Genomic DNA, 22904 nt, shown 5'->3' with positions numbered 1-22904 from the left:
GTCTTTTGCATTCATCAATACTCATTTTACCCAATCTTTATTTAGTTTATGCTCAAATGATTTGTTTTTATCAATGTAAAATGTATATTTAATGTAGATAATTGTGACATCTATCAGTGTATACTTACATTGAATATTTATGATATATGTGTGTGTGTGTGTGTGTGTGTGTGTGTGTGTGGTAGAGGTGGTGAGTTTTAATAGATGGAAATAAATAGAAAAAACTCAGAAACTCAAGTAGGATGAACTCTAGTCATCTAGGCACATTCACCAGACCAGAGTCAGAGACACAGTGAACCAGAGCACCCAGAAACATTATGCTGTGTGCTGCCTGCAATTAGGGAGTTGCAGTCCTCCTCACAGAAAACAAGTCAGCAGAACCTGAGCAATCTGTGGAACCAGCAGCCTGCCACCAAGGGTTCGATTATTTGCTACATGTCATCCCCCTCCCTCTCCCTCAGGTCTGTGTTAAGTGTCATTTTTTAGCCCAAAGATAATTAGATGGATTTATTTGTAATGCCTTGCGGGGTTGAATTTCCAAAACATTTGAAATTACAGTTTTTTGTCATATATTGTAATATTTTTCATATTCACCACATACAGTTAGTGATGAAAAGTATCAAGTATTTCCACAAGTGGTGTAGCCTACAGTAGGCCTAATACAACTTTTCATGATTTAGCATGATTTAAATTACATGCTACTTTGTACTTACTACTTAAGCTACCTATTTAAAATATTACGAATGTACGGTAAGTTATCTTATATTGTTTAACTGTATTTTTAAAACATAGGTCATATTTGTATTTGTGAGGTGGCCTACGTTTTTGAACGCTGCACTGTTTTTGACAGAGCCGTGCGCCTTTTCCCCCTGCCCCACGTGACCCAGTCAGGAAGTGTAGCTGAACACAACAAACACTGAGGAGTCGCCTGTCTGTGATACTTCATACTACGTCTGGAAACATGACAGAAATTTTGTTGAAAATAAAAAACAGCGTAGCGGAAAAGAAGAAGACGGCCGTAGCTCAGAGCGACTTGCAGAAGTTGGGTTTAAGAGGTGTGTTTGTCAACGGAAGTTAAGTTAGACGAGTAACGTAACGTTAAAATCATTAACCAATATCGAGTTGTGTTTATTCATTTGGTTAACGTTAACTGTTAAATAACTTTACTACCTAGCTGAACAGCCGTATTTGTTTTGTCCTCTCACACTAATAACTTTGACGGTTCTCCTACTAGTTGTCTATTATTTCCATTATTCATCTCACGTTCGGTTAAAACGAGTCCCAGCTGTAACTTTGTCTCCTCGCAGGGATACAGCTGAGACCTTACCAGCTGGATGGCGTGCAGTGGTTAACCCAGTGCCTGAAGAACCAGCAGGGATGCATTTTAGGAGATGAGATGGGTCTGGGAAAAACCTGTCAGGTGTGGCACCCACCAGTCTTCCTCATAACTAATAATATTGATGCATGACAATGTTTTAAACAGATACGAATAACAGACCGTTTCAGCCAAATCCCAAGAATTAAGGACTTGCTGCTTTTTCTGTTTTATATGATAGTAAATGCAATGTCTTTAGAGTGTATGTTGGACTAACAAGCAATAGGACAACGTCACCTTTGGTCTTTAATGATTGTGTTGGCCACTTGATAATAATTAAAATAATAGTTGTTGCACTTCTACACTCACTGTTTATGAGCACAACATAGTTAATCCTTGAAACAGTTTTGAATATGTTTTATTCAGAATGTTGACTGTCACAATGTTACTGCCACTGAAAGCAAGGGCAAAATCTGGTTCATGTTTATAGACATGCCATAATGGCTGCGTTTAATGCATTCTGTATCCAGGCTTACTTGTATGGTACACTGGCACACCTGGTGGACTTGGAAGTTGGAAGAATGGGCAGATACTAATGCATACAGGGCAGATACTAATGCATACAGGGCAGATACAGAAACTTTGGCCATCATTTTGATATTGTTTGTACTGTATACCAGTAACATATTTTTATGCTAATATTGCCCAGTACAGATGAATTGATATTGAGCAGCTGTAACATGTTTCCACAACTGAGACTCGTCACAGTAATTGCACTGAGCTGGATGTATTTCAATGCATGGCTCATAAATGACATAGGAACTGTTAACTGCCGTGTAAAAATGTGTCAGGACTGGATATTGTCAAGAATTCATGATCCTGATTTGTCCCTTCAGACGATCTCTCTGCTGGTGTACATGTCAGGAGCTCTCGGCAGGAAAGGTCCATTCTTGGTGCTGAGTCCTCTTTCTGTCATGGAGAACTGGCGGAGGGAGTTGGAATGGTATAATCATATTCATATATGAATTAGCGGTCGGAAAAAATTTTTTTTCTTAAGAATCGTGATTCTTTTTCTCTCTAATTCCAGGCTCAAGAAACAATTAATTATTGATTGTTAGATTATTATAATATATTGTTTTTTGCTTTTTCTTAATTATTTATCACAAATTCATTCATTAATTTTAATTTGATCATTTTAATTCCTTAATTCTTATGGCAGTAGCAAATAAATATAGTTGTTTACTTAAAATATTTTATTTACCACTTTTATATATATTTTCCCACGGTCTGGTGTTAAAATAGCAAACATAAATTGTAATATTGAATTGCATATCTTAAAAAACGCAATACATGTATTGCTTATTGAATTAGGACATAAGCATATTGTCCCAGCCCTAATATCAATCATCTGTTTTCTGTATTTAAACTGATAGTCTACTCATAACACCGTGCATCATAGTATGTAAACATTGTAAACTTGTGTTTTTCTTGGTTATAGCTTCGCCCCATCTCTGACTGTGCTGTGTTACAAGGGGGACAAAGAGAGACGGGCTGAACTTCAGAGGGAAACACAGGATGTTCATGTTCTGCTCACTACATATGAGGTATGCGGCTTTAGATTCAGTGAGAACAAAATGAACTAAAATTTACCTTGAAACTGACTGACGTTTTTTTTCCCCAATTCTGTGATTTACAGCTGTGTCTAAAAGATGCTTCATTCTTGAGACGGTGCGTGAGTTCTGCATTGAGTTTTGGTCACTGAGATTCTGAGATGACATGGATCTCATCATGAGGAATAATGCTATAAAGCTATAATAGTCAGTTTACATACATTGGTCCCTGTTCCATGTAATCAATACTTCTTCACTGTGCTCCTCAGGTGGAACTGGAAGGTGCTTGTGGTAGACGAAGCTCACAGACTGAAGAACCAGAATTCACTATTGCACAAAACCTTGACACAGGTATATGGCTGCACCTGGTTTTGGGCTGTCTTGTTTCTTTGTCGTTCCCACTTTAAGCATTGTTTCTCAACTTTCCCCTGTGCGTGTCTTTTGCAGTTCTCAGTTGGTTTCAGAGTCCTGCTGACAGGGACTCCCATCCAGAACAACCTACAGGAGCTCTACTCCCTGCTGAGCTTCATTCAGCCCAGCATCTTTACAGCTGATGAGACGGACGACTTCGTCAACTCTTACTCTGATGTACAAAGTCAACCTGCTCTTGGTATGATAGGCATCATTTTTGTTTTTGTCTTTCTTACTACAATCAGGTAGCATGATGGTCATGTGACCAAGTAGAAGTAGGCATTAGATCAGTAGTAATTAAAGTTTCCTGTGATGTTAAACGTGCGTTCCTATTAAGCTTCACCCTTAATAGGAACGCACGTTTCGCTTTCCTGAATTTGGAAAGATAAGAAAATATTCGTTACATAAATTGGGATGTAATTGATGTGCTGTACTTTTTTCTGTTTAGCAAAAAACTTCTCATTTAATCAATGCTGGCATATTGGGTCCTGCATACTGTGCTTCTGTTTTCAGCTGCTGAGCTGCAAAGTGTCCTGGAGCCCTTCCTCCTGCGTAGAGTCAAGTCAGAAGTAGCTGTGGATCTGCCGAAGAAGACGGAGTTGGTGGTCTACCACGGCATGTCTGCTCTGCAGAAAAAATACTACAAAGCCATTCTGATGAAGGATCTGGGTGAGACTTCAGCACTGTGGTATATAGCCTGACCTATAGCTAAATAAATCCAATAATGATATACCGGCCAGTAGTCATTTTAAATAACATAAACAATCAGATCCTTTAGATTAGCTTTTTAAGGAATTGTTGCCAAGATACATGCAAAGTGGCATTTCACTGTTGAAAAAGCAACACGTCAGTGCTCTCTAGCGGAGAAACAATGTAATGGTGACACTGTTTATAAATTACCGTAAACCTGGTTTGTGTGTGAAATTTTCAAGTACACCGATACTGAAGGGTGTAGATGGTCTGCAACAATTCTTAGGTAGTTGGTATGTGTCAAAGTAACATTCACATGAATGCAGGACCCAGCAGAATGTTGCCCAAAGCATCACACTGCCCCCGCCGGCTTGCTTCTTCCCATAATGCAACCAGGTACCATGTGTTCCCCACATAAGTGACACGCATACACCCAGCCATCCATGTGATGTAAAAGAAACGTGATTCATCAGACCAGGCCACCTTCTTCCATTGCTCCGTGGTCCAGTTCTGATACTCATGTGCCCATTGTAAGAGCTTTTGGCAGGGGACAAGGTCAGTGTGGGCACCTTGACTGGTCTGCAGCTGCAGCCACATACGCAACAACCTGCGATGCATGGTCTCCTCTGACGCCTTTCTATCAGAACCAGGATTAACTTTTCCAATGGGCCAGCCTTCGCTCCCCACATGCATCAAAGAGCCTTGGTCGCCCGTGACCATGTCTCTAGTTCACCGCTTTTCCTTCCTTGGACCACTTCTGATAGGTACCACTGCAGACCAGGAGCACCCTACACGAGATGCTCTGACCCAGTCGTCTAGCTGTCACAATTTTGCCCTTGTCAAAGTCACACAAATCCTTACGCTTGCCCATTTTTCCTACTTCTAACACATCAACAAAATGTTCACTTGCTGCCTAATATATCCCCGCTACAGACTGGTGTCATGGTAATGACACAATCGGTGTTATTCACGTCACCTGTCATAATGTTATGGCTTATTGGTGTATAAGCCTTAGCAGAATTCTGTTATTATTTGGATCATAAATAATCATACACTCACCTCTCACAAATCTCTGTTTTCAGAGGCTTTTGGAAATCAGCAAAGTAACAAGAACCGACTGCTTAACATCTTGATGAACCTGAGAAAGTGTGTTGACCACCCATACCTGTTTGATGGTGAGATGTGCTCAGTGATAAACGAAAACTGAACAAGATCTCAAAAGGGATAAAGAAGCACATGTTATCCTTTAACATTTTGAACTGTTTCTTGGGTAGGGGTGGAACCGGAGCCTTTTGAGATAGGGGAGCATCTCGTTGAAGCCAGTGGGAAACTTTGCCTTTTGGAAAGCATGCTGACTTACCTTCACAAAGGGTCAGATGATGTAGTTGACATTGGGCTCCACCTGGTGGCAGCTAAGGCCCAGTCTGACACCACATGATATTTGCATATTTTAAGTCACTTATTCCTCTATAAATAATGTCTCACTTTATTTCTCTTTTCATGTTTGTGTGTGAAGGGGACATCGGATACTGTTGTTCTCTCAGATGACGAGGATGCTGGACATACTTCAGGATTACATGGAGTACAGAGGTGAACAGGGGATGCGTAGACCTTGTAACAACTGAGACCCTTACTCACACTGACTTTAACCGTCAGATACTTCAGTGTCTTCAAAAACATTACACATAAACACATTTTGCCAACATTTTGCTTGTCTTATATCTTGACAGTCCAATTCTAATCCTGTCAACAGCCTATCCATTCCTTTAAAATATCAAGAGTCTTAATATCTCCACAGATAAGTGCTAAACTTTTTTTTAATTCAGGTTATAGCTATGAACGACTGGATGGATCCGTCCGAGGGGAAGAACGAAATCTAGCCGTGAAGAACTTCAGCAGCAAAGATATCTTTGTCTTTCTTCTCAGCACTAAAGCAGGTGACTGAAACTATCAACAGCAAGACAAACTTGTCTTGTCCTTGTTCTGTGTCTGATTAAACAGTATCACTTATATTCATAATGCGCTTTTTGCATGAATGCAAAATATTGGGAATAGTATTTCCTTTTTCATTATTTTTACTATCGTTTGCAATACCTGTATTAAAGGAGCTATATGCGACATTCGTTGCCACTAAATATAGCATTAGAGCACCAGCATCTCAGAACAAAACAAATGGGTGCCGTGACCCATTGTAAAACACACCGTCTTTGTTAGTCTTTCCACACTTCCAACAATCACCAACTCTGGTTTGGATCGAAATACACCCTTCATTCACAGGGTTGGATGAGAAAAGAAAAAGCCTTTATGTCGCTTTCCTCACTGACGAACAGTTTCACACGCAGGGACTTGTGTGCATGTTGCCGGACCGGCTGTATAAACAAAGCGCAGAGAGGCAAATAGTTGTTTGCTGCTGTATTAATGTTCAGAATCTCATGTACAGAACTTTTAAGTCTGGAAAAGTTAACTGGTAAAGATGCTGAAACTGATTCATTGTGAGTTTGTAGATACCAGTGACTGAGCTGCACTTGCATGCTTTCCTGCATATCTAAATCTACTGCTGCATTCATGGAAGTAGCTGAGAGAAGAAAAGGGACTGATAACACAGAGATAAGAGCTGCGGCAGGATGATACACTAGTGTAAATAAGGCCAGTGACTTCTCTTATGCTTTTATGCAGTGGTGTCAGAAGAGAGAAACCAAATTTCCTGTCACGGCGTGTCACTTTGTCTCTATATTTTTTGATGTTATTTGAGTAAATAAGCATGTAGATATTATGTGTGCACTGTTTTCAGACATCATGCTTTGGCTTCCTAACAAGTTATCTTTGCAGGAGGAGTGGGCTTGAACCTTACATCTGCTGACACAGTCATTTTTATGGACAGTGACTTCAACCCTCAAAATGACCTGCAGGCTGCTGCACGCTGCCATCGGATTGGTCAGAACAGGTGAAAAATCATTCCGAGCATGCTACATTGCAGTATTCCACCTTGATTAGCTGTGCTAAGTACTATTTGTTAAAGGGACATGCCACGACTTTACTCATAGAGGTCAGTTTATTTGTCATGGAGAATACCTTGATGATACCATTTGGGTTATCTGTACTTAGAGTGGAAACAGTACTCTGGTGGAGAGTGAGTAAAAAAAGTCCTGCAGCACAAGCAAAGATATTGTCATTTTTATCCCACACATTCTTCTCCTTCATCAACCCCTGGCGCATATATTACCCACAATGCAACTTGACCAGCGACAGTTCAGTCAGAGATTTTGGTGCGTTAGGCTAGCAGGCCTCAAGCAGAGATGAATTTCACACAGCTCCCTCTGGAGAATTTCCTCATTTTCTTTACACTTCATTTCCGTCTTCATTCTGAGATGGCCTCTACTCTAGCCAATTCCTGTGGGGGAGAGGGATTTGGTTTTCCCTAACCAATCACTAGAGACCAACATTTCTGCCTAAACCTTAAGTCAGTCCTGATTCGTAGCCATGCCAACATACTGATTTTGCAGGGTTTTAAGAGTGAAGCGGAGCGCAGTAAAAACTACGATGTTGGGCTGCTATAAATTTAGAACAGCCTCGAGAGTAGTTGTTGCCATTGTTATTACTCCTCCTTAGTTCCAGCTCACAGCTAGCAACAGCTTGACAACGGGGATTGTCTAATTGTTATTCCCCATCATGGCACTCATTAGATAATCACCATGTCAACCGAGAAACTACTGTTTCATGTCACGATGGCAAAAAGGCTCTCATACAACTTGTTTTACACATGTAGTAGTTCTCACCAACACCTGGAAACATACTTCGGTGGAGTTCCCCTTAAAGGCTGAAATATTTGACAGGAACCTGTGTTATAGATTAGGGGCATTTAAATTTAAAGGCATCCAATAAGCACTAAACGTTTATGAAAGTTGTCTGCATCATGGGAATTATAGATATGTCTCTCACAAATCCCCCAACTTAATTGAAGTGCAATACTAAATTGCTGGAAAACCCCTTTAATCTTTGACTGTTACTTATTACAGGCCTGTGAAAGTGATTCGCCTACTGGCAAGAGACACTGTGGAGGAAATAATGTACTCTCGTGCTGTGTCCAAGTTGCACCTTACCAACACTGTTATTGAAGAAGGACGCTTCTCTTTGTTGGACCAAGCTCATTCAGCTGCTGCAGGACTGCAGGTTTGGGCACTCAAACAAAACCATTATCTATATTCTTTAAATCATGCAGTCTAGGGGTGACCCTGAATAGTTGAAGATTCCATGCTTCGATAGAAGGAGGCTAATCTCACAGTTGAATCTTTGCAGAGGTGATATGAAACGAGGCTGTTGCCATTTTGGCTTTAAGGGGGTGCTCAGTTTCTGACTTACGGTTTTCTCCCCATAAGTTAATATAGTGTCTATTACAATATAAATATCAACATATAATGCTGCAAATAAAAATGTGTAAAGAAAGAAGTTTTTTAATAAATCTAAAGTGCGCTAATGCAGTCCCCAGTTTCTGTGTTTGTGTCCAATTTTATACAAAAAATAAGTTGCTTCTCATGTTTCCTGTCCCCCAAAGCTAAGTGAGATCTTGAAGTTTGGGGTAGATAAGCTTTTGTCATCCGACGACAGCTCTGTGCAGGATGTGAAACTGGAGAAGATCCTCGGTCCATCATGTGATGGTCAGTGGCTGGATGACGAAGACTTTACCTCTCTCAGAGAAGAGGATGAGGAAGAAGAGAGCAGCTCTGAATGTGACAGGCAGAGTATGTTTTGTTTTTTTTAGTGTTCATATTACTGTGGCCTCATGAGTGTTCAGGTCTTAACCTGGTTTGAGGTCAACACGTGTGCATTTGATTTCACAACTTGGTTAGAATTGCACTGGTGTGCTCTGTTGTTCAATAGGTCAGTCTGGCATGGAAACATCTGACTTTTACTTTTGGTTCTCACTCATAAACATAACCACACATGAAAATACACCTCAGATTTTATCCATTAGGTTCATACTTACTTTTCCTAGTAGTATCAGTAGAAGTTACTCTGCTGGTGGTGAAAAAGTACACTCACTATCATGCTGTCTCATCCTTCAGACCACATGTACTGCTTTGAGGGGAAAGACTACAGTAAGGACCCCAGCTCTGAAGACCAGAAAAGCTTTGACCGTTTGTTAGATGAGCAGCTGGCTGAGTTCCAGAGAGCTGCAGGGGAGGGACGAGCTCTACGACACAAAGCTGGAGTAAGAGTCTGTCTTCACCCCCAACTGATGGGAACATGTTTTCATTTGTTTTTCAAATTTGACAAGGAATTTATTTAACTTGCATTCCTTAAAGGGACTATATATAGTTTTTTAATGAATGCATTTAATGTGAAGCTGCACTTGTAGGAAGTGTTCGGTGTGCATCAGTTGTTAACTTAATATAACCAGCTGTAATGCTTAACTATGTGGCTAACTGTGTGATTGTCTGTGTTTTCCCAGCTTTCACTGTCTGTAGCCCTTGGCATTCCAACGAGGAAGAGGAAACCTCTTACTGAGGCTGAGCTGGAGCTGAGGCGCCAGAAAAGGGAGGAGGCTGCAGCCAAGAGAGCCAAAATTCAGGAGGACGTGAAGAAGAAGCAACAAGAGCAGAAATATAAGAAAAAGTAAAGATTTGTCAATTCATAGGTTTTTATTGTAGCTCTAAGTGACTTCACCCACTGAGCTCAGACACTGTTGACACAAACAGCATTTCTTTTTTTTTCTTCTACAGAATGGCATGGTGGGAGTCTTGTGGCTACAGATCACTATGCCTGCCGTCTGTGGACAGTGAAGAAGAAGAAGAAGAAGAAGATGACAGCAGCGTGTGCTCCACAGACTCTGACAGCACGGCCATCCACTATGTTCTAGGGGATGTTACTCATCCTCACGCCGCTCAAAAAGATGCTATCATTGTCCACTGTGTTGGTATGAAACCTGTATTACCTTCTCATTACAATAGCAACATGTCACTTTGTGTGATAGACTGATAAAGAGAAACGAAGTATCGCGTCAGCACTTCTTCTACAGTATGTGTTGTATTTATGGTAAGTAGCTAATGTGGTTCTGTTTAGATGACTCAGGCCGGTGGGGCAGGGGAGGCCTGTTTACGGCTCTAGAGGTGAGATCGGATGAACCACGAAAGAAGTATGAGTTGGCTGGCAAGATGAAAGGTAAGATGACTGCAAAGATAACAAAGAGTTATGACATTAAACATCTTTATCTGTAAAGTCTGGTTGAGAACGAAGCCCAAAAAGTGTCAAGATATTATTATTTATTTCAGATTTGGACCTTGGAAACGTGCTGCTCTTCCCCATTGATGACAAACAGTCCAGATTAGATGGCCAGGATCAAGTAGGTTCTGTTTAAATGTAACTTGTTTCCTGGATTGCACACTTATTCCATGATACATGCTACTTCTTTGCAGTATAGTGATCAACTGTGCAATACAACGCGTTTGGGTTTATATGCGGTTGCAGAATTGTGAAGTTGTGGCAGAGTGGCAAGACTGTGACAATGATAAGATAATGCCATAACCTGTTTCAATATCCTTCCTGTTACTTCAGTTGGCCCTGATAGTGGCACAGCAAAGAGACAAAGCGAACAACTTGTCTGGGATCCTTCTAACTGCTCTGGATGAAGGTCTGAAGAAGATTTACGCTGCAGCCAAAAGAAATAAGGGTACAGTGAATCACTGAATATTCAAGTCTTTTTTACAAAAACTAAGTAGAACATCTTTTCCTGTAGTCTGTTAATAGTACATTTTTAAAATCAAGGTATTTTTAGAGTCAAGTCATCCATGCTAAACTTGCCAATAACCCATGCAGATAATTACGCCAGGAAGGACAGAATAAAAGGAGGGGCAAGATGTGTTGAATTAATGTTAGACCTGACTGACAAGATCTGCAGAGCTCATACTGCAGACACATACTCTGTGTTATCTTGGTGGCATCAGTGTGTGTTACTTGACAATAATTACTAGAGAATGCATAAGAAGTTTTTTGATTTCCCTCTGCACAATAGAAACCACCCGGGGCTAAAACGACTTGCTTGCTTCTGTCTTTGTTCATCTCGCAATGTTTCATGTTGGTAAATCTCTCTGAACAACAGTGACAGTCGCCCCTGCCGTTCAGCTCGAGCTGAGTTTAAAAACATAGGAGATGCAGGAGGTCATGATAACCCCCTACTGACCGTTTCTCTTTGTGTTTTTCCCCACAAAGCAAGCGTACATCTTCCTCGCATAGGTCACTCCACCAAAGGCTTCAACTGGTATGGCACCGAGAGGCTCATCAGGAAACACCTGGCTTCCAGAGGCATCCCCACATTCATGTATCTTTTCAAGTTCTCAACAGATGAAATCTAACATGGGGTATGTTTCTCAGAATCTGTCTGACAAGTTGTAATTTTCCCTTAATTTGACTGACAGATACTATCACAGCAGAACAGCAAAGAACACAGCTTCACCTCAGGCATCCACTTCTACGACCCTAATGTCAACATCTTCTCCTGAGCCGCAGTTGCGTAACTCAAACAGGTTGACTGACGAGACGGAGGCAGAAAGCCTCAGCCTCTCAGCTCCCCACCAGAGCCCTGGCCCCGCAGAGCTACCCAGTTTCATGAGGGGAGTCCGTGTGTTTTTCTACAACCTGCCTGCATCAGAGAGGAAGAGGCTGGCCCGCTACCTTATTACATATCCTTTCAGACTGGGTGTCTTCATCACAGTATTATGCTGTTAAACTAGAATTATCACTTGTTGGTAGAGGATTCATGGTATGCAGTTTAGGTTGAAAAACATATTTTTCATTTTTCATCTTTCCAGGTGAGGTATTGTATAGACATGACGAATTGTCCAATAATCAGCCTGTGAAACTGTTTAAAAAGCAGTTGTTAGCTACTGTGTTTTAACAGTCCGTGTGAATGTGTGGGTGGTTGTGTGTAGAGAAGGGTCTGCGAAGCATTAAAACCACTGCAGTGGGTTTCAGATGTGCAATGAGTACATTGTAAAAAATGTCACCGCTCCTTAGCTGCAGTGCACTTATGATGGAGATGAAGAGGAGATCATGAGTCCGGAGGTCACCCACATAGTTGCAGAGGTGGAGAGCAGCCTCCACTCACAGGTGAGTATCTCGCTTAGGTTCACTGATAGTAATCTGACCTTTCCCTTACACCAGTGTTTCCCCTAATGCACTTTTTCAGGGGTGAGACACCTTTCTTTCGTTGAAGGATAATTAGATTGAGACTTTCAAGACCTTTATTCAAAAGCAGAAGCAACAGATAAGGAAAAGCATGGAGAAACAACCTAACAGTATTTAGTTTTTAATTGTACTTTATGATTTGTGTGCACCAGGAGCTCCAGGATCTGGTGCGTGAGTACACTCAGGCTGTCCCTGTGCAGAAGGCCTGGCTAGAGTCCTGCTTCTCCAAACAACAGAAAGTCAACACTGCACTGTTCCTACATCTGTTCTGATAACACTGTGTTTCACTGTGTGTTTGTTTTTTTAAAAAAAGTGTGAAGCTCAAATGAACTGAATGAACTCAGGTGGCTGCTTGAAAATATACTAAATGTCAAATAATTTGAAAACAGTCTGCAATCATTGATTCATATGTGAAATCAGGAGTAAATAAACAAACACCTCTCTGTGCTGGAGGTTTGTGTTCACACTTGTGCTGGGTGATTACAGCTTACCCTAACCCTACAGCTCTGTAGGAACACCAGCAATAAATCCAATGTATGTGGAGGAAGTGAAGCGCACACTCATGCACACATCATAGACTGTAGGCACACACACACACAGTCTTGTATCCATCACTTCAGAGGATATAACATTGACTTAATTTCTGAAGACTTACCCTAATCCTAACCATGGCATCTACTAACCTGCCTAACCCTAAACTTAACCTTAAACCAGTTCTTCACTGTAAAATGCCCCAATGTGACTGTAAACTGACGTATGTCCCCACAACAAGAGTAAAACGTCTGCGCACGCACACGAAGAGTGAAAGGTGGAGTTTGCACGCGGGGCGGTGCTGCGCGTCGGCATACTAAAGAACCTTTTCATCTCGTGCGTCGATGTTTTTCATCTGTCTTGGTGACACAAATGGACGACTAAACATTTATATTTTGGCATACTTCAAAGTCGTTACATCTGTTATCATTGTAAAGTATATTTGTGACGGTACATTTGTCGACACGGAGGAGGCTGAGAGTTACCTGTAGGAGACTTCTGAAGCTGGGGCACCGACGGTAAGTTTACGTTAAGTAACGTTAATTACAGTTTTAATTTAGGCCTACTGTGATTAAAAATTTGGTGTAAGTACTTTAAGCTTATGTGTGCTCCTAACGCTTTTAATAAAACACGGGTCAGAAAACATTTATTTTGAGAAGTAGTTTTTTTTAACAATTAACCTTTTAACTTCGGGATACCTTGCGAACTATGGCGAAACGATGCAAAATGTCGCTGCCTATGTACTACGGTTTCTGAAAACACCGCAGCAGTTTCAAAGTGCGTAGCCTACAGATAGGCTACAATGATATGTTGTTTGTTTTTTCACCTTTACGTTGAAGTGCATGAAGTCGGTGCGACATAAAAAGTCGGAGACATGTGGGTCAACTTCAGTGGAAAGGGCAAACAATGTGTGTGCGCGACCACAGAGAGGCTTTTAATGAGTGTATTTACAGGAACTACCAGGGCAGTTTTGGAAGGTAAGCCCACCTAATTAGGTTTTACAGTCCTAAATTCACATTAAAGAGGTTTATGTTATACTGAGTTGTATGTGAACATAGAAAATTAATTCATGTGACCCTGAAAATACCTTTTCTGTCTAAACTGTCATTTGTTTTATTTCATTTTTTAATGTGTATGTTGTTTGAAAAGTAGCCTATAGTCGGGATATATGTGAAATATTATTAACATGTCATACTCAGAAATCCAGAGACAAATATTTTATCTTGTGGAAGTTTTGTGGTTTGATTCATTTTCCATCTGAGGCCTGTTTCTGTATCATTTTCTTTTTCCCATATGTAAGTTCATTTGTCTCCTTAGTATTTAACCACTAAACATTTAGAGAAAAGTCCCGTGTGTGGGAGACACTTTGTTGTGTACTCAAAGTGCTCTCATGCAAATTAAGACACCAGCAGCAAGTGTGGGCTGATTTTAAAAAAGACAAGTCATTTTAGGATTCTCTTTATGCTAACTTGTCATCTCTACGTAGATGAAGCTGCTGTACTTTAAATGAGATGACTGGCCGGCTTTATTTAAAATGACACCTCTGCGAATTTTGGGTGCAGCTTAAAGAAGATACACATGGATGTCAGGAGGAAGAGGCCCAATGATGCTGCCCGCTTCAGTCAACTCAGCTTCAGCCCCAAATAGGTGAGCATGACAAGGATGCTTCAGGTATCCAACTACCCATTTTCCAATTACTAGGCAACCCACTCTACCTCTAAGTCACAGCTGCTCATTGTTAGACATTACAAAATGCAGTACAGTATACAACCCGACATGCTGCCTGTTGTGCTGATGTGTGTAAATATGGATGTAGTTTTAATCAGCCACAGGATATAGCTGTCATTGATCAGAAATGATTAAACCAGAGCACCCTGTTACTCGGTACACCTGAAACAGCAGTTCCACTAGATCATTTGATATAATGGTGATAAATAATCTGTTTCTTGCTCACAGTCACGTCAGCCAGCTGAGCAGGTACCCTAACGGCCACCACAACACACCTGAAGAGGACGATGAGACCATGAGCACGGAGGAGCGAGAAGCCAGCTGTGTCAACAAGCCAGACTCCACGTCTAACCCTGATGACCACTGCCCCCTCCCTGAGCGCACCACCTCCGCTGATGATTCTCTGTTCGGCAGAGAGAGGCTGGACAGACAGCAGGAACACAAACACAACCACACTCTCCCACAACCTGGCCCTAGCTACTTCCTGTACCAGCCTCCCTGCAGCATACCTGCTGGGTACAGCCAGCCCACTCCGTTCCCCAGCCAGGCCAATGGTGCCTTGCTCCACCCAAGCTTTGCTAGCAGCTGGTCCAGTTATCCCAATAGCCTGCCGTCCTATCTGAGCCAGAAAGATTACTCCAGCTGTTCTGGAGATAGCTGCCTTTCAGGGGGCAAGTCTGTGTCCCTCCCTGGAAGACACAGCACTGGTATGAGCAACTTAGAGCAGCCGCTCTCTCTGTGCTCCAACCCGCCTTCTGCTAACTTGTGTCGCCATACGTTGCCTCCATGCTCCTGCTGTGCACAGTGCCCTGCAGAGGCCTTCAATGGGGGCGCTATGGCCAACAAGCACCCCTGGCCTCAGTACCACACAGCTTATGGCCAGCACTGTAAGTCTGCTGTTATCAACCCCACATTACTGCCAGTCACGAAATAGTGACAGGAGCAGTAAATTAGTGTTTTGTTCATCCTGCTACAGTATCATAAGCAGTAAGCCTATAAGAGATTTTTTCTTCATTCTGTTTTTACTGCTTTAGATCCTGGTGACTACAGACTTCCTGGAGCTGGATGCACACAAATGTGAGTTTATAATTCTGCATCACAGTAGACACATCTGAGCCACTCAACTGAACATGTTGAATCTTTCTAGCAGTGATTAAAAATGATCTTTAACTCCTTACAGTGGCCACAACGCTCCAGCTAAAGAGAAACACCCTCCTTATAGCACACCACTCTCTCTGGAGCAGAGTAAGTAGTGACCTGCAGGACTGCAGATAATCTGATTATTGGCTGAGCTGCTGTACACCCCTTTAACTATTTATTAATTGCTCTACAGGGAAGGTCTTTGTCACTTACGAAGCAGACAACGATAAGCATGTCAATGAGATCATCAACTTTGTTGCTCTGCTGCGACACAACGGCTTTGATACGCATGTATGTACAAGTTGTTTTTTATGGCATAGGAACTGCTTATTAGGGACTCTACTGTTATACAGAGAGCAGTCACTCCACAAAAGCTGAAGTTGAGGAAAAAGTGGGTTTATAGTTTTCAAGCTTGCTGGGGAAACTTTAACAGGGTTCATGTAATTGTTTTATTTTATGTATTTTTGGACTTTTTTTTTACCACAAAAAAATCGTTGATGTAAACCTTTGCAAAAACCTCAGGAAATATTATCGAGGGCAAAACTTATTATTAAATTACCAAGATGTTAGTTCACTGAAATTGATAGAGTATAACAGTTAGGGGGCTAATCACAGGGAGCCGTGGCTATCTCTAGCTAGCTTTAAGAATTTAGCATTCGCTCACTTGCTTTAGTTGTTTGTTTTATTGTTACTGCACATTTAACTGTCTATCTTTGAATTTATACATTTCTCAAGTCAGAATTTGGTCTTAAATTAAATGTGTAATTTTTTAGGGGGTAAACTTTCTGACTCATCTCTTAATTTGTTTCAGATTGATATTTTTGAGCAGCAGTTCAGGAGCATAAGCAAGATAGACTTCATGGAGCGGTACCTCAGTGAGGTAAAAACAATCAGATACTTCTACGTTTATAAAAATGGATTAAAAGAAGAAGAGCCCTTAAATCAATTATAATAAATTTGCACCATCTTGAGCTCTCAACATGATTTATCAAGCAGTTTAATAATAGCACAAAAACAAAAAAGCAGCTCAGTCATAGTTGTGTTGTCCCCTCACCCAGAAAGAGTACCTGATCATCATCATCATCAGTCCCAAGTACTATGAGACAGTGACAGCCTCCCCTGTTGGCCTGGAAAACGACGAGAGGACCTTCAATACTGTTTACATACATAAACAGGTTCACAACTACTCCTGATTCCAGATGAAGATTTAAATATTCACTTTAAAATCTAATGAGCTTTTTTATCATTTCAGTTATTATTATTTTTCTGTTTGTACCATTTAGCTCCAGAATGAGTTCATCCAGAATGGAAGCAAGAATTTCAGGTTCATTCCTATTGTGTTCCCCGGGGCTAAAAAGGTTAGTTCTGTGCTCCCTAACAGGAGAGTGCATGTAAAGTCTTGCTTCATTCAATTCCCATTCCTAGTAAGCACATACCACACATATAATATGTGTGATGTAACATTCAGATGGTGGTCTGTGTTTTTATGGTCACAGTGTCACGTCCCGAACTGGCTTCAAAACACGCACGTTTACGGATGGCCACGCGATCGGGATGACATTCTGCGGCGGCTGATGAGGGTCGAGAAGTACAATCCACCTCCTATTGGGGAACTACCGACCATTGTCTCCATTCCCATATAGAGACCTCAGAACTGAAGACTCTTGATTTCTGGAGAACTACTCCTCATTGTTGAGGTGAATGGGCGTGTGTGTGCAGGGTGTTTTAGCGTAAATTGTCGTGATGTTAAGGGCGCTGTGTGAACTTTTCTCCTGGGTTTTGTTGCATGAGTATGATTAGTTCCTTTAATTTCCACATAATGCGCAGAAAAGTGCAGGAACTGATGTGAAAAGAGGAGGCACGCAGACAAGCATTTTGGACCCTGCAGCTTGTGAACGTGCACCACTCTGCATGTTTTTTACCTCAAACTCTCTATGTTCCACCTGCTACAACGCCACAAGTGCTACTTACCTGTGCTACTGCAAGTTAATTACCTTTACAGTCTGATAAGGACAATGTTTAGTTCTTTAAAAGCGCAATTTTAAATTCATTGTTTTTAGAATTTGAACAAATATCCTCATAAATGATTTATCATATTTTATTGGAACTCACATGTTGTATAATTAAATATATGACAGATGTGATGAATAGTTTGATCACTGTATATTTGCATAATGGATTTGGATGGGAAGTAAACACTGACAGATATTCCCCCGGGTACATGCTGCCGCACCCAGATTATTGTTCAGATTATGTGTATCATCTAATGCAAACAGCTGCACAGCAGGATGGAGGTATAGTTGTATTTTGTAGAGTTAAAAATAACAGACAGAGGAGACGATTATTTTTCAGCATTATTTGAAATGTTTTTTGGGTTTTTTTTCCCCATTAAGATGTTTTCACTGGTAAACAAGGCTGACTTTCTGAATGCTTAAGGGCCATGTTTTTTTTGCACATTTTAGCCCTTTTACTACATAGTACAACCTGTTGGTTTACCATGGGAGCAGCTGTGATGTTAACTGACAGATTTAAGTTTATGGTCTCTGCATGTTGATTGTCATAGCGCAAAGAAACAAATGAAACTACTGAAACCTAGAGCATGTGGTTATGTGAATCACACATTGTTGTAAAAGGGAAAAAAAAGGCTAAAACATGCAAAAACAGGCATTTTGGTCCATTAATGAAGGCGATGTTACAGTTTTTTTTTTTTTCTGCATTGGAACCATTCTTGGTGGAATAATTGTAAAAGTCAAATGTAATAATTAAAACTGTAGAACTGCATGGTGTGTGTGGAGGTGATAAGTGTGTTGGCCTGCATCACAAATGTGTCCCTACACTGATGTCCCCCTCTGGGAAACTATTTTTTTTTTAAGCTGCCCACAAACACGACAATTCACCACAGGCAAGCAGAAACCTAGGACTGGTTTGTCTGCAGGGCTATATGGGCTTGTTTTTTTTCAAACAGTGAGAAGCATTTTACTGCTTGGAAATGAGGCATGACAACATGAAGGTGTAGGTGTGCTGCCATAAATTACAGCTCTATCCGCACACTGCTGCGTTTGACTTTGTGCTCCGTCAGGAGCCCAGGCGAGCAGCCCGTCTCATTTCACTGTAGAGGAATTCAGCCTGAGAGCGGAGAAGTAGAGCTACAGTAGAGTAATATTTTGCCTCTCCCCAGCTTCTGGTAGCTCATGTGGAAAGGCTCAAACAGGATGTCATATCAAGATAACTAGCTGACACAGCTGCCTGCCTGGTGTGTGGTAGGGCTTCTCAAGAATCGGCAAGTTTAGACTCAAATAGGTCATCACAACCTCCCTGTGGTTAGAGAAAAATCATGTGTAACATCGTGACACATTTAAAGAAAATGTTTGCAGAATAAGATGTGTTTTTCATCCCAGCAGAGGTTAAAGAAATCCTGTTTCTCACCGGCATCTGAAACACATCAGATTAAAAAGCAGAGTGTCAAGACGTGGTTTAATGGTTTTATCTTCACAAGAGGTAACACTGCAGATGTTCATACAGACATCATAAAAAAAATCTGAATACAGTGTTTCATATATTCATCCATATATTGAAAGTACATGAAATATTAATTTTAATAACATAACAAAAGGACAATGACATTTGTAGTAAAGGTGGATTACAAAGTTACATTTTATGTAAATAACTCTTAAGAATTAGGTAACAGAAAATAAAATCAGACAACAGTTCCATTTAACTGCATGTAAAAACATTGAAGTGCTATTTGTTCAAAGCTACAAAATACACTTAAAAAGCAGGAAGCGTTTTTATTAATTTCCTTCAAGGAAAAGTACTATAAAATAAGTTACAGTACAGTGAATTTGTCCAAGCCGACTTTTGATCCCATCTTCCAGCCTTTTGTAAGCACAAACAACAGAAGTAACTCATACAGGAGTAAAGAGATACTGTTTCCATATGAGAGGCATCCTCTCCAGAAAGGAAACGAACAGCTGTGCTGTAGTCGATAACTGTGTCAAGTGAGTTCATGTTTATAAAAGCAAACACTTCTGAAAATGTGAAACCTTCTAATCTTCAACATCCTCTTCGTGTCACCCTGTCCGCGTCCGTGGTAGAAAGAACTTTGTACTTCATGAGCTCAGAAAATTTGACAAATACTTCATGTTTAGTCACATAATACAGAGGCAAGCTTTCATACGTCGTCAGCCGGCAAAGGAGGTATGTTGAACCTTGGTCTAGTGAAAAAAGCCATCTTCTCTCTGCAGACAAAGAAAACAAAACTGAAGTTCACACATTCTGATTTATTTTGTAAAATAAAAGCCTGTTTTAGAACAAAATAAGGATTGCTACTTTATGTCTGAGACGCCAAGATGCTGACCTAAATGATGACAGTCCTGTTGAAAATGTTTTCTTAATGTATAGTTGTGGAGTGAAAGACACCATAAAAACAATTAATTAATTTTCCAGGTTCTAATAATTTGTCCCTAGGTGAGGTGTTGTATCTTGGTATATGCCAAATTATGTAAAATTAAAAATACTCTTCCAACTAGCAACCTAGTTAACACTGTCCATCATGTAGTATTGGACCCATATAAGAATACTTCTATTTCTGAAAATTGAAAAAGTATTATATTGAGGACAAGACCATTACATATTTACATACACACTTAGTGTGTGCTACATTAGGGGTTGCTTGTAGCCTCAAAAGGTATTCTGTAGAGTTTTTGACCTCCAGTTGGCAATGCTTTCCTTAGTGGGGTTTCTGTTTTGACAAATGGCTTTACACTATGATCTACAGGTGGTGATAACGCCCCAAGAAATGCAGCAATGCTAGCAAGCAGATTTCAAAACTGACGAAAAAAAAAAAAGGTAAAATAAATAAATGCGCTCGACATGTTGACTTCAAATATGCACAGTGTGCTCAATTGAGGAACACTGACCAGAAACGGAAACTTTGTAAACAAGAAAACGCCACAGGATACATTTAGTAAGTCTAGCCAGTTTCTTTAAGTCTGTGGCCCAGTTTAACCTATGGGCGTTTCAGAGTGAAAATGAGTTATTGCATCTCCCAACATCTTTACTACAGAAAACAAAAATGGGGACTGCAAAAAGAAAGAAAAATTGTTATATGGGGAAATTGTGGTTCATTTGGAAATATGTCACTTTACTGAATAACTTTCACTGTGAGGATTACATTCTCAGTGGAGTAACCGTGTGAAAGCTGACCAGAAGGCAGCACATTCCCAACCTGAATGTCTGTACAGGTAGCGGCTCCTTATGGCTCTGCCCCCTCATCTGCAGAACCTCTTTGGAAGCCTTCCTCAGCCTCCTCTCTGCCGCCTCCTCCTGCCTCTGCTCCTGCTTGCTTTGGCTGGCCTGTAGCAGGACAATAACAAAGTCACCTGCTGCCGGGCGAGGCTCAGTCTCACATGGCTTATGAAAAGCAACTTCCAGTCTCACCTGTCTCTGGGCCTCTCTGAGGAGGCAGCGGAAGCGCTCGTCCCTCAGGGCCCAGTGTGGGAGCTCGGTGTCCTCCCTGGCATGCGGTTCCTCCAGTCGCAGCTTCAGCTCCCTTAGAGCGTTCAGCTCCTCCATCAGCTGCCTCTGACGCGTCCTGCAGGCCTGGAGGTCCAGCTCCAGGTCCAGGGAGGTGCGTGTCGGCTGCTCGGCCAGGGAGGAGCGGTACGACTGCTGCTCACACACACACACACACACACACACACACACACACACACACCCCTTAGAAACTTGACACTAAACACTTTTACATGTGCAAGCCTGAGAAAAAATTATGTACCTGCTTATATCTCAGTGTTCTTCTTTCCAACGTGTTCCTGACAAAGGGAGATTTCTTTGGTAGAGTTGAGCTGTCACTGTCGCTGCGATATAACTGAAAGATAAAGAGCAGTTCTTTTATGAAATATTAGCAACAACAGAAGTCAGTCAACAACGCTGACAACAACCTGCAGCACACTTAAAATTTAATAAAAAGGGAGGAAAATGTTCCTTTTTATGTGTGTGCAATTACTCACCCTGCAGACATACTGACTGCGAGCACCAGGAGAGAAGGTCTGAGAGCGAACGATGGTGCTGCCGCGCATGAACGGCGAGGCGTGACCCCAGCGCCCCCCCCTCTCTTTGGGCCGAACTCGCACCGGCTCTGGGAACAGGCCTTCTGTCATGGTGGCCTTCTCCACCTGCGACAACAAATCAGTAAATGCATCTGTGATTCTTAGGGTGTCAGTGGATGGAAAAAGGAGCAGCGACACACTGCTGCAGACTTTCACCTTCACTGTGGAGAGTTTGCTGCTTGTCTGGTCACAGCGCCCTCCAGTGGTGATGCAGATGCCCTCTGCACACAGGCCCTCTGAGTAGGGAGCTGTGAATGCTGTGCTGTTGCTGTTGCTGCAACCACTGTCCACTGACTCTGCCTGCCAGCTCCTGCAAAACAGACCCTGGTTACTTTCACACACACATGCTGGAGGCGTAAGAAGTGAATTGTGTTAATGACATAATAAAACTTGGCTCAAGCTAGAAAATGTTGCCACCTCTCAGATGCCGCCTCCCCCGGCTCATCCTTCTTCTCCAGCCTCTGCAGCTCCAGCTCTGCCTCCCGTTCCTCCAGATGGGTGGTGGTGGTGCGTGACAGCAGAGTGCATACAGTGTCCTGTAATGTCACAGATCAAATACCATCTTCACACTGTCAGCATTCTTCCTCCCTCCTCTGACTTGTGAGATAGATTCTTGTCAGTTTCTCACTTTAACGAGCTGCCCACCTGCACACTGTTGGCTACAAGTTGCTGAACAACAGGAAATTCGTAAAGGCACAGCTGGATTTATACTTGAATGCATTTAATGCAGCAAATGAGTTATTGCTTTCTTTTTTTTTGTATTGTCCCAACAAGAGGACGTGACACAGGTCTATAAGATCTCCTAAATTTCTTCTGATCAGGTCGTCCATAAGCAGGCGCACAGCCGAGCCCTCTGAGTTGTTTTCATTCTTATCTTGAGAGATCACGAGATGATTATGGGGTAGAAAGCTACTGGACACTTCCACCTCTTTAGACTCACAGTCCCCTCCAAAAGTATTGGAACGGTAAGGCAAATTCCTTTGTTTTTGTTGTTCACTGAAGACATTTGGGTTTAAGATCAGTATGAGTATGAGACGAGTTCAGAATTTCAGCTCTCATTTCCTGGTATTCACAACTAGATGTGTTAAACAACTTAGGACATTTCACCGTTTGTATTAGACCACAGCATTCTTAGGTGAGCAAAAGTAATGGAACAAATCTTAAAGTAAATAACGTTTAATATTTGGT

The 22904-nt window shown here is 41.5% G+C and overlaps 4 protein-coding genes across 7 annotated transcripts in view; 2 read left to right on the top strand and 2 right to left on the bottom strand.

Annotated features, from left to right (window-relative positions):
• LOC123971410 (cytoplasmic FMR1-interacting protein 1 homolog) overlaps positions 1–22904 on the bottom strand; it is a 1205200-nt gene that overhangs the window by 104340 nt on the left and 1077956 nt on the right. The window lies entirely within an intron of this gene.
• Positions 896–12673, top strand: chd1l (chromodomain helicase DNA binding protein 1-like). The gene is made up of 25 exons (XM_046050219.1): positions 896–1055; positions 1308–1420; positions 2212–2318; positions 2814–2919; positions 3012–3043; positions 3195–3276; positions 3373–3535; positions 3850–4005; positions 5109–5201; positions 5301–5397; positions 5543–5616; positions 5853–5963; positions 6856–6970; positions 8043–8196; positions 8579–8765; positions 9090–9235; positions 9476–9639; positions 9747–9940; positions 10087–10185; positions 10296–10366; positions 10579–10693; positions 11233–11341; positions 11439–11702; positions 12048–12129; positions 12360–12673. Exons 1-25 carry the CDS (start codon positions 962–964, stop codon positions 12477–12479), a joined length of 3048 nt encoding a protein of 1015 aa, XP_045906175.1. The 5' UTR covers positions 896–961; the 3' UTR covers positions 12480–12673.
• traf3ip2l (TRAF3 interacting protein 2-like) lies at positions 13014–18387 on the top strand. Of its 3 annotated transcripts, none has more exons than XM_046050272.1 (10): positions 13014–13256; positions 14301–14385; positions 14695–15353; positions 15501–15543; positions 15647–15711; positions 15800–15897; positions 16418–16486; positions 16665–16781; positions 16890–16964; positions 17075–18387. In XM_046050272.1, exons 2-10 carry the CDS (start codon positions 14321–14323, stop codon positions 17162–17164), a joined length of 1281 nt encoding a protein of 426 aa, XP_045906228.1. In that variant the 5' UTR covers positions 13014–13256; positions 14301–14320; the 3' UTR covers positions 17165–18387. The 3 variants fall into 3 exon arrangements, with proteins under 3 accessions (XP_045906228.1, XP_045906227.1, XP_045906226.1); XM_046050271.1 differs by having other exon boundaries at positions 13016–13256; positions 14225–14385; positions 17103–18387; XM_046050270.1 differs by having other exon boundaries at positions 13017–13256; positions 17103–18387.
• Positions 19062–22904, bottom strand: part of wwc3 (WWC family member 3) — a 30777-nt gene continuing 26934 nt past the window's right edge. The window contains exons 17-23 of one of the 2 annotated variants that reach the window (XM_046050212.1): positions 22134–22252; positions 21873–22026; positions 21618–21782; positions 21383–21475; positions 21046–21276; positions 20834–20961; positions 19062–19844 (exon numbers count right to left, since the gene is read on the bottom strand). In XM_046050212.1, coding sequence (XP_045906168.1) covers positions 19778–19844; positions 20834–20961; positions 21046–21276; positions 21383–21475; positions 21618–21782; positions 21873–22026; positions 22134–22252 — 957 coding nt within the window. In that variant the 3' untranslated portion in view covers positions 19062–19777. Of the gene's footprint in view, positions 19845–20833; positions 21277–21382; positions 21476–21617; positions 21783–21872; positions 22027–22133; positions 22253–22904 lie in introns of both variants that reach the window. The other variant, XM_046050211.1, reaches the window with a different exon arrangement.

The sequence above is a fragment of the Micropterus dolomieu genome, linkage group LG05 (assembly GCF_021292245.1).
Source record: "Micropterus dolomieu isolate WLL.071019.BEF.003 ecotype Adirondacks linkage group LG05, ASM2129224v1, whole genome shotgun sequence".
In the NCBI taxonomy this organism is placed as follows: Eukaryota; Metazoa; Chordata; class Actinopteri; order Centrarchiformes; family Centrarchidae; genus Micropterus; species Micropterus dolomieu.
Note: the sequence above shows the minus strand (reverse complement) of the source record. Positions and strands in the feature narration are given on the sequence as shown.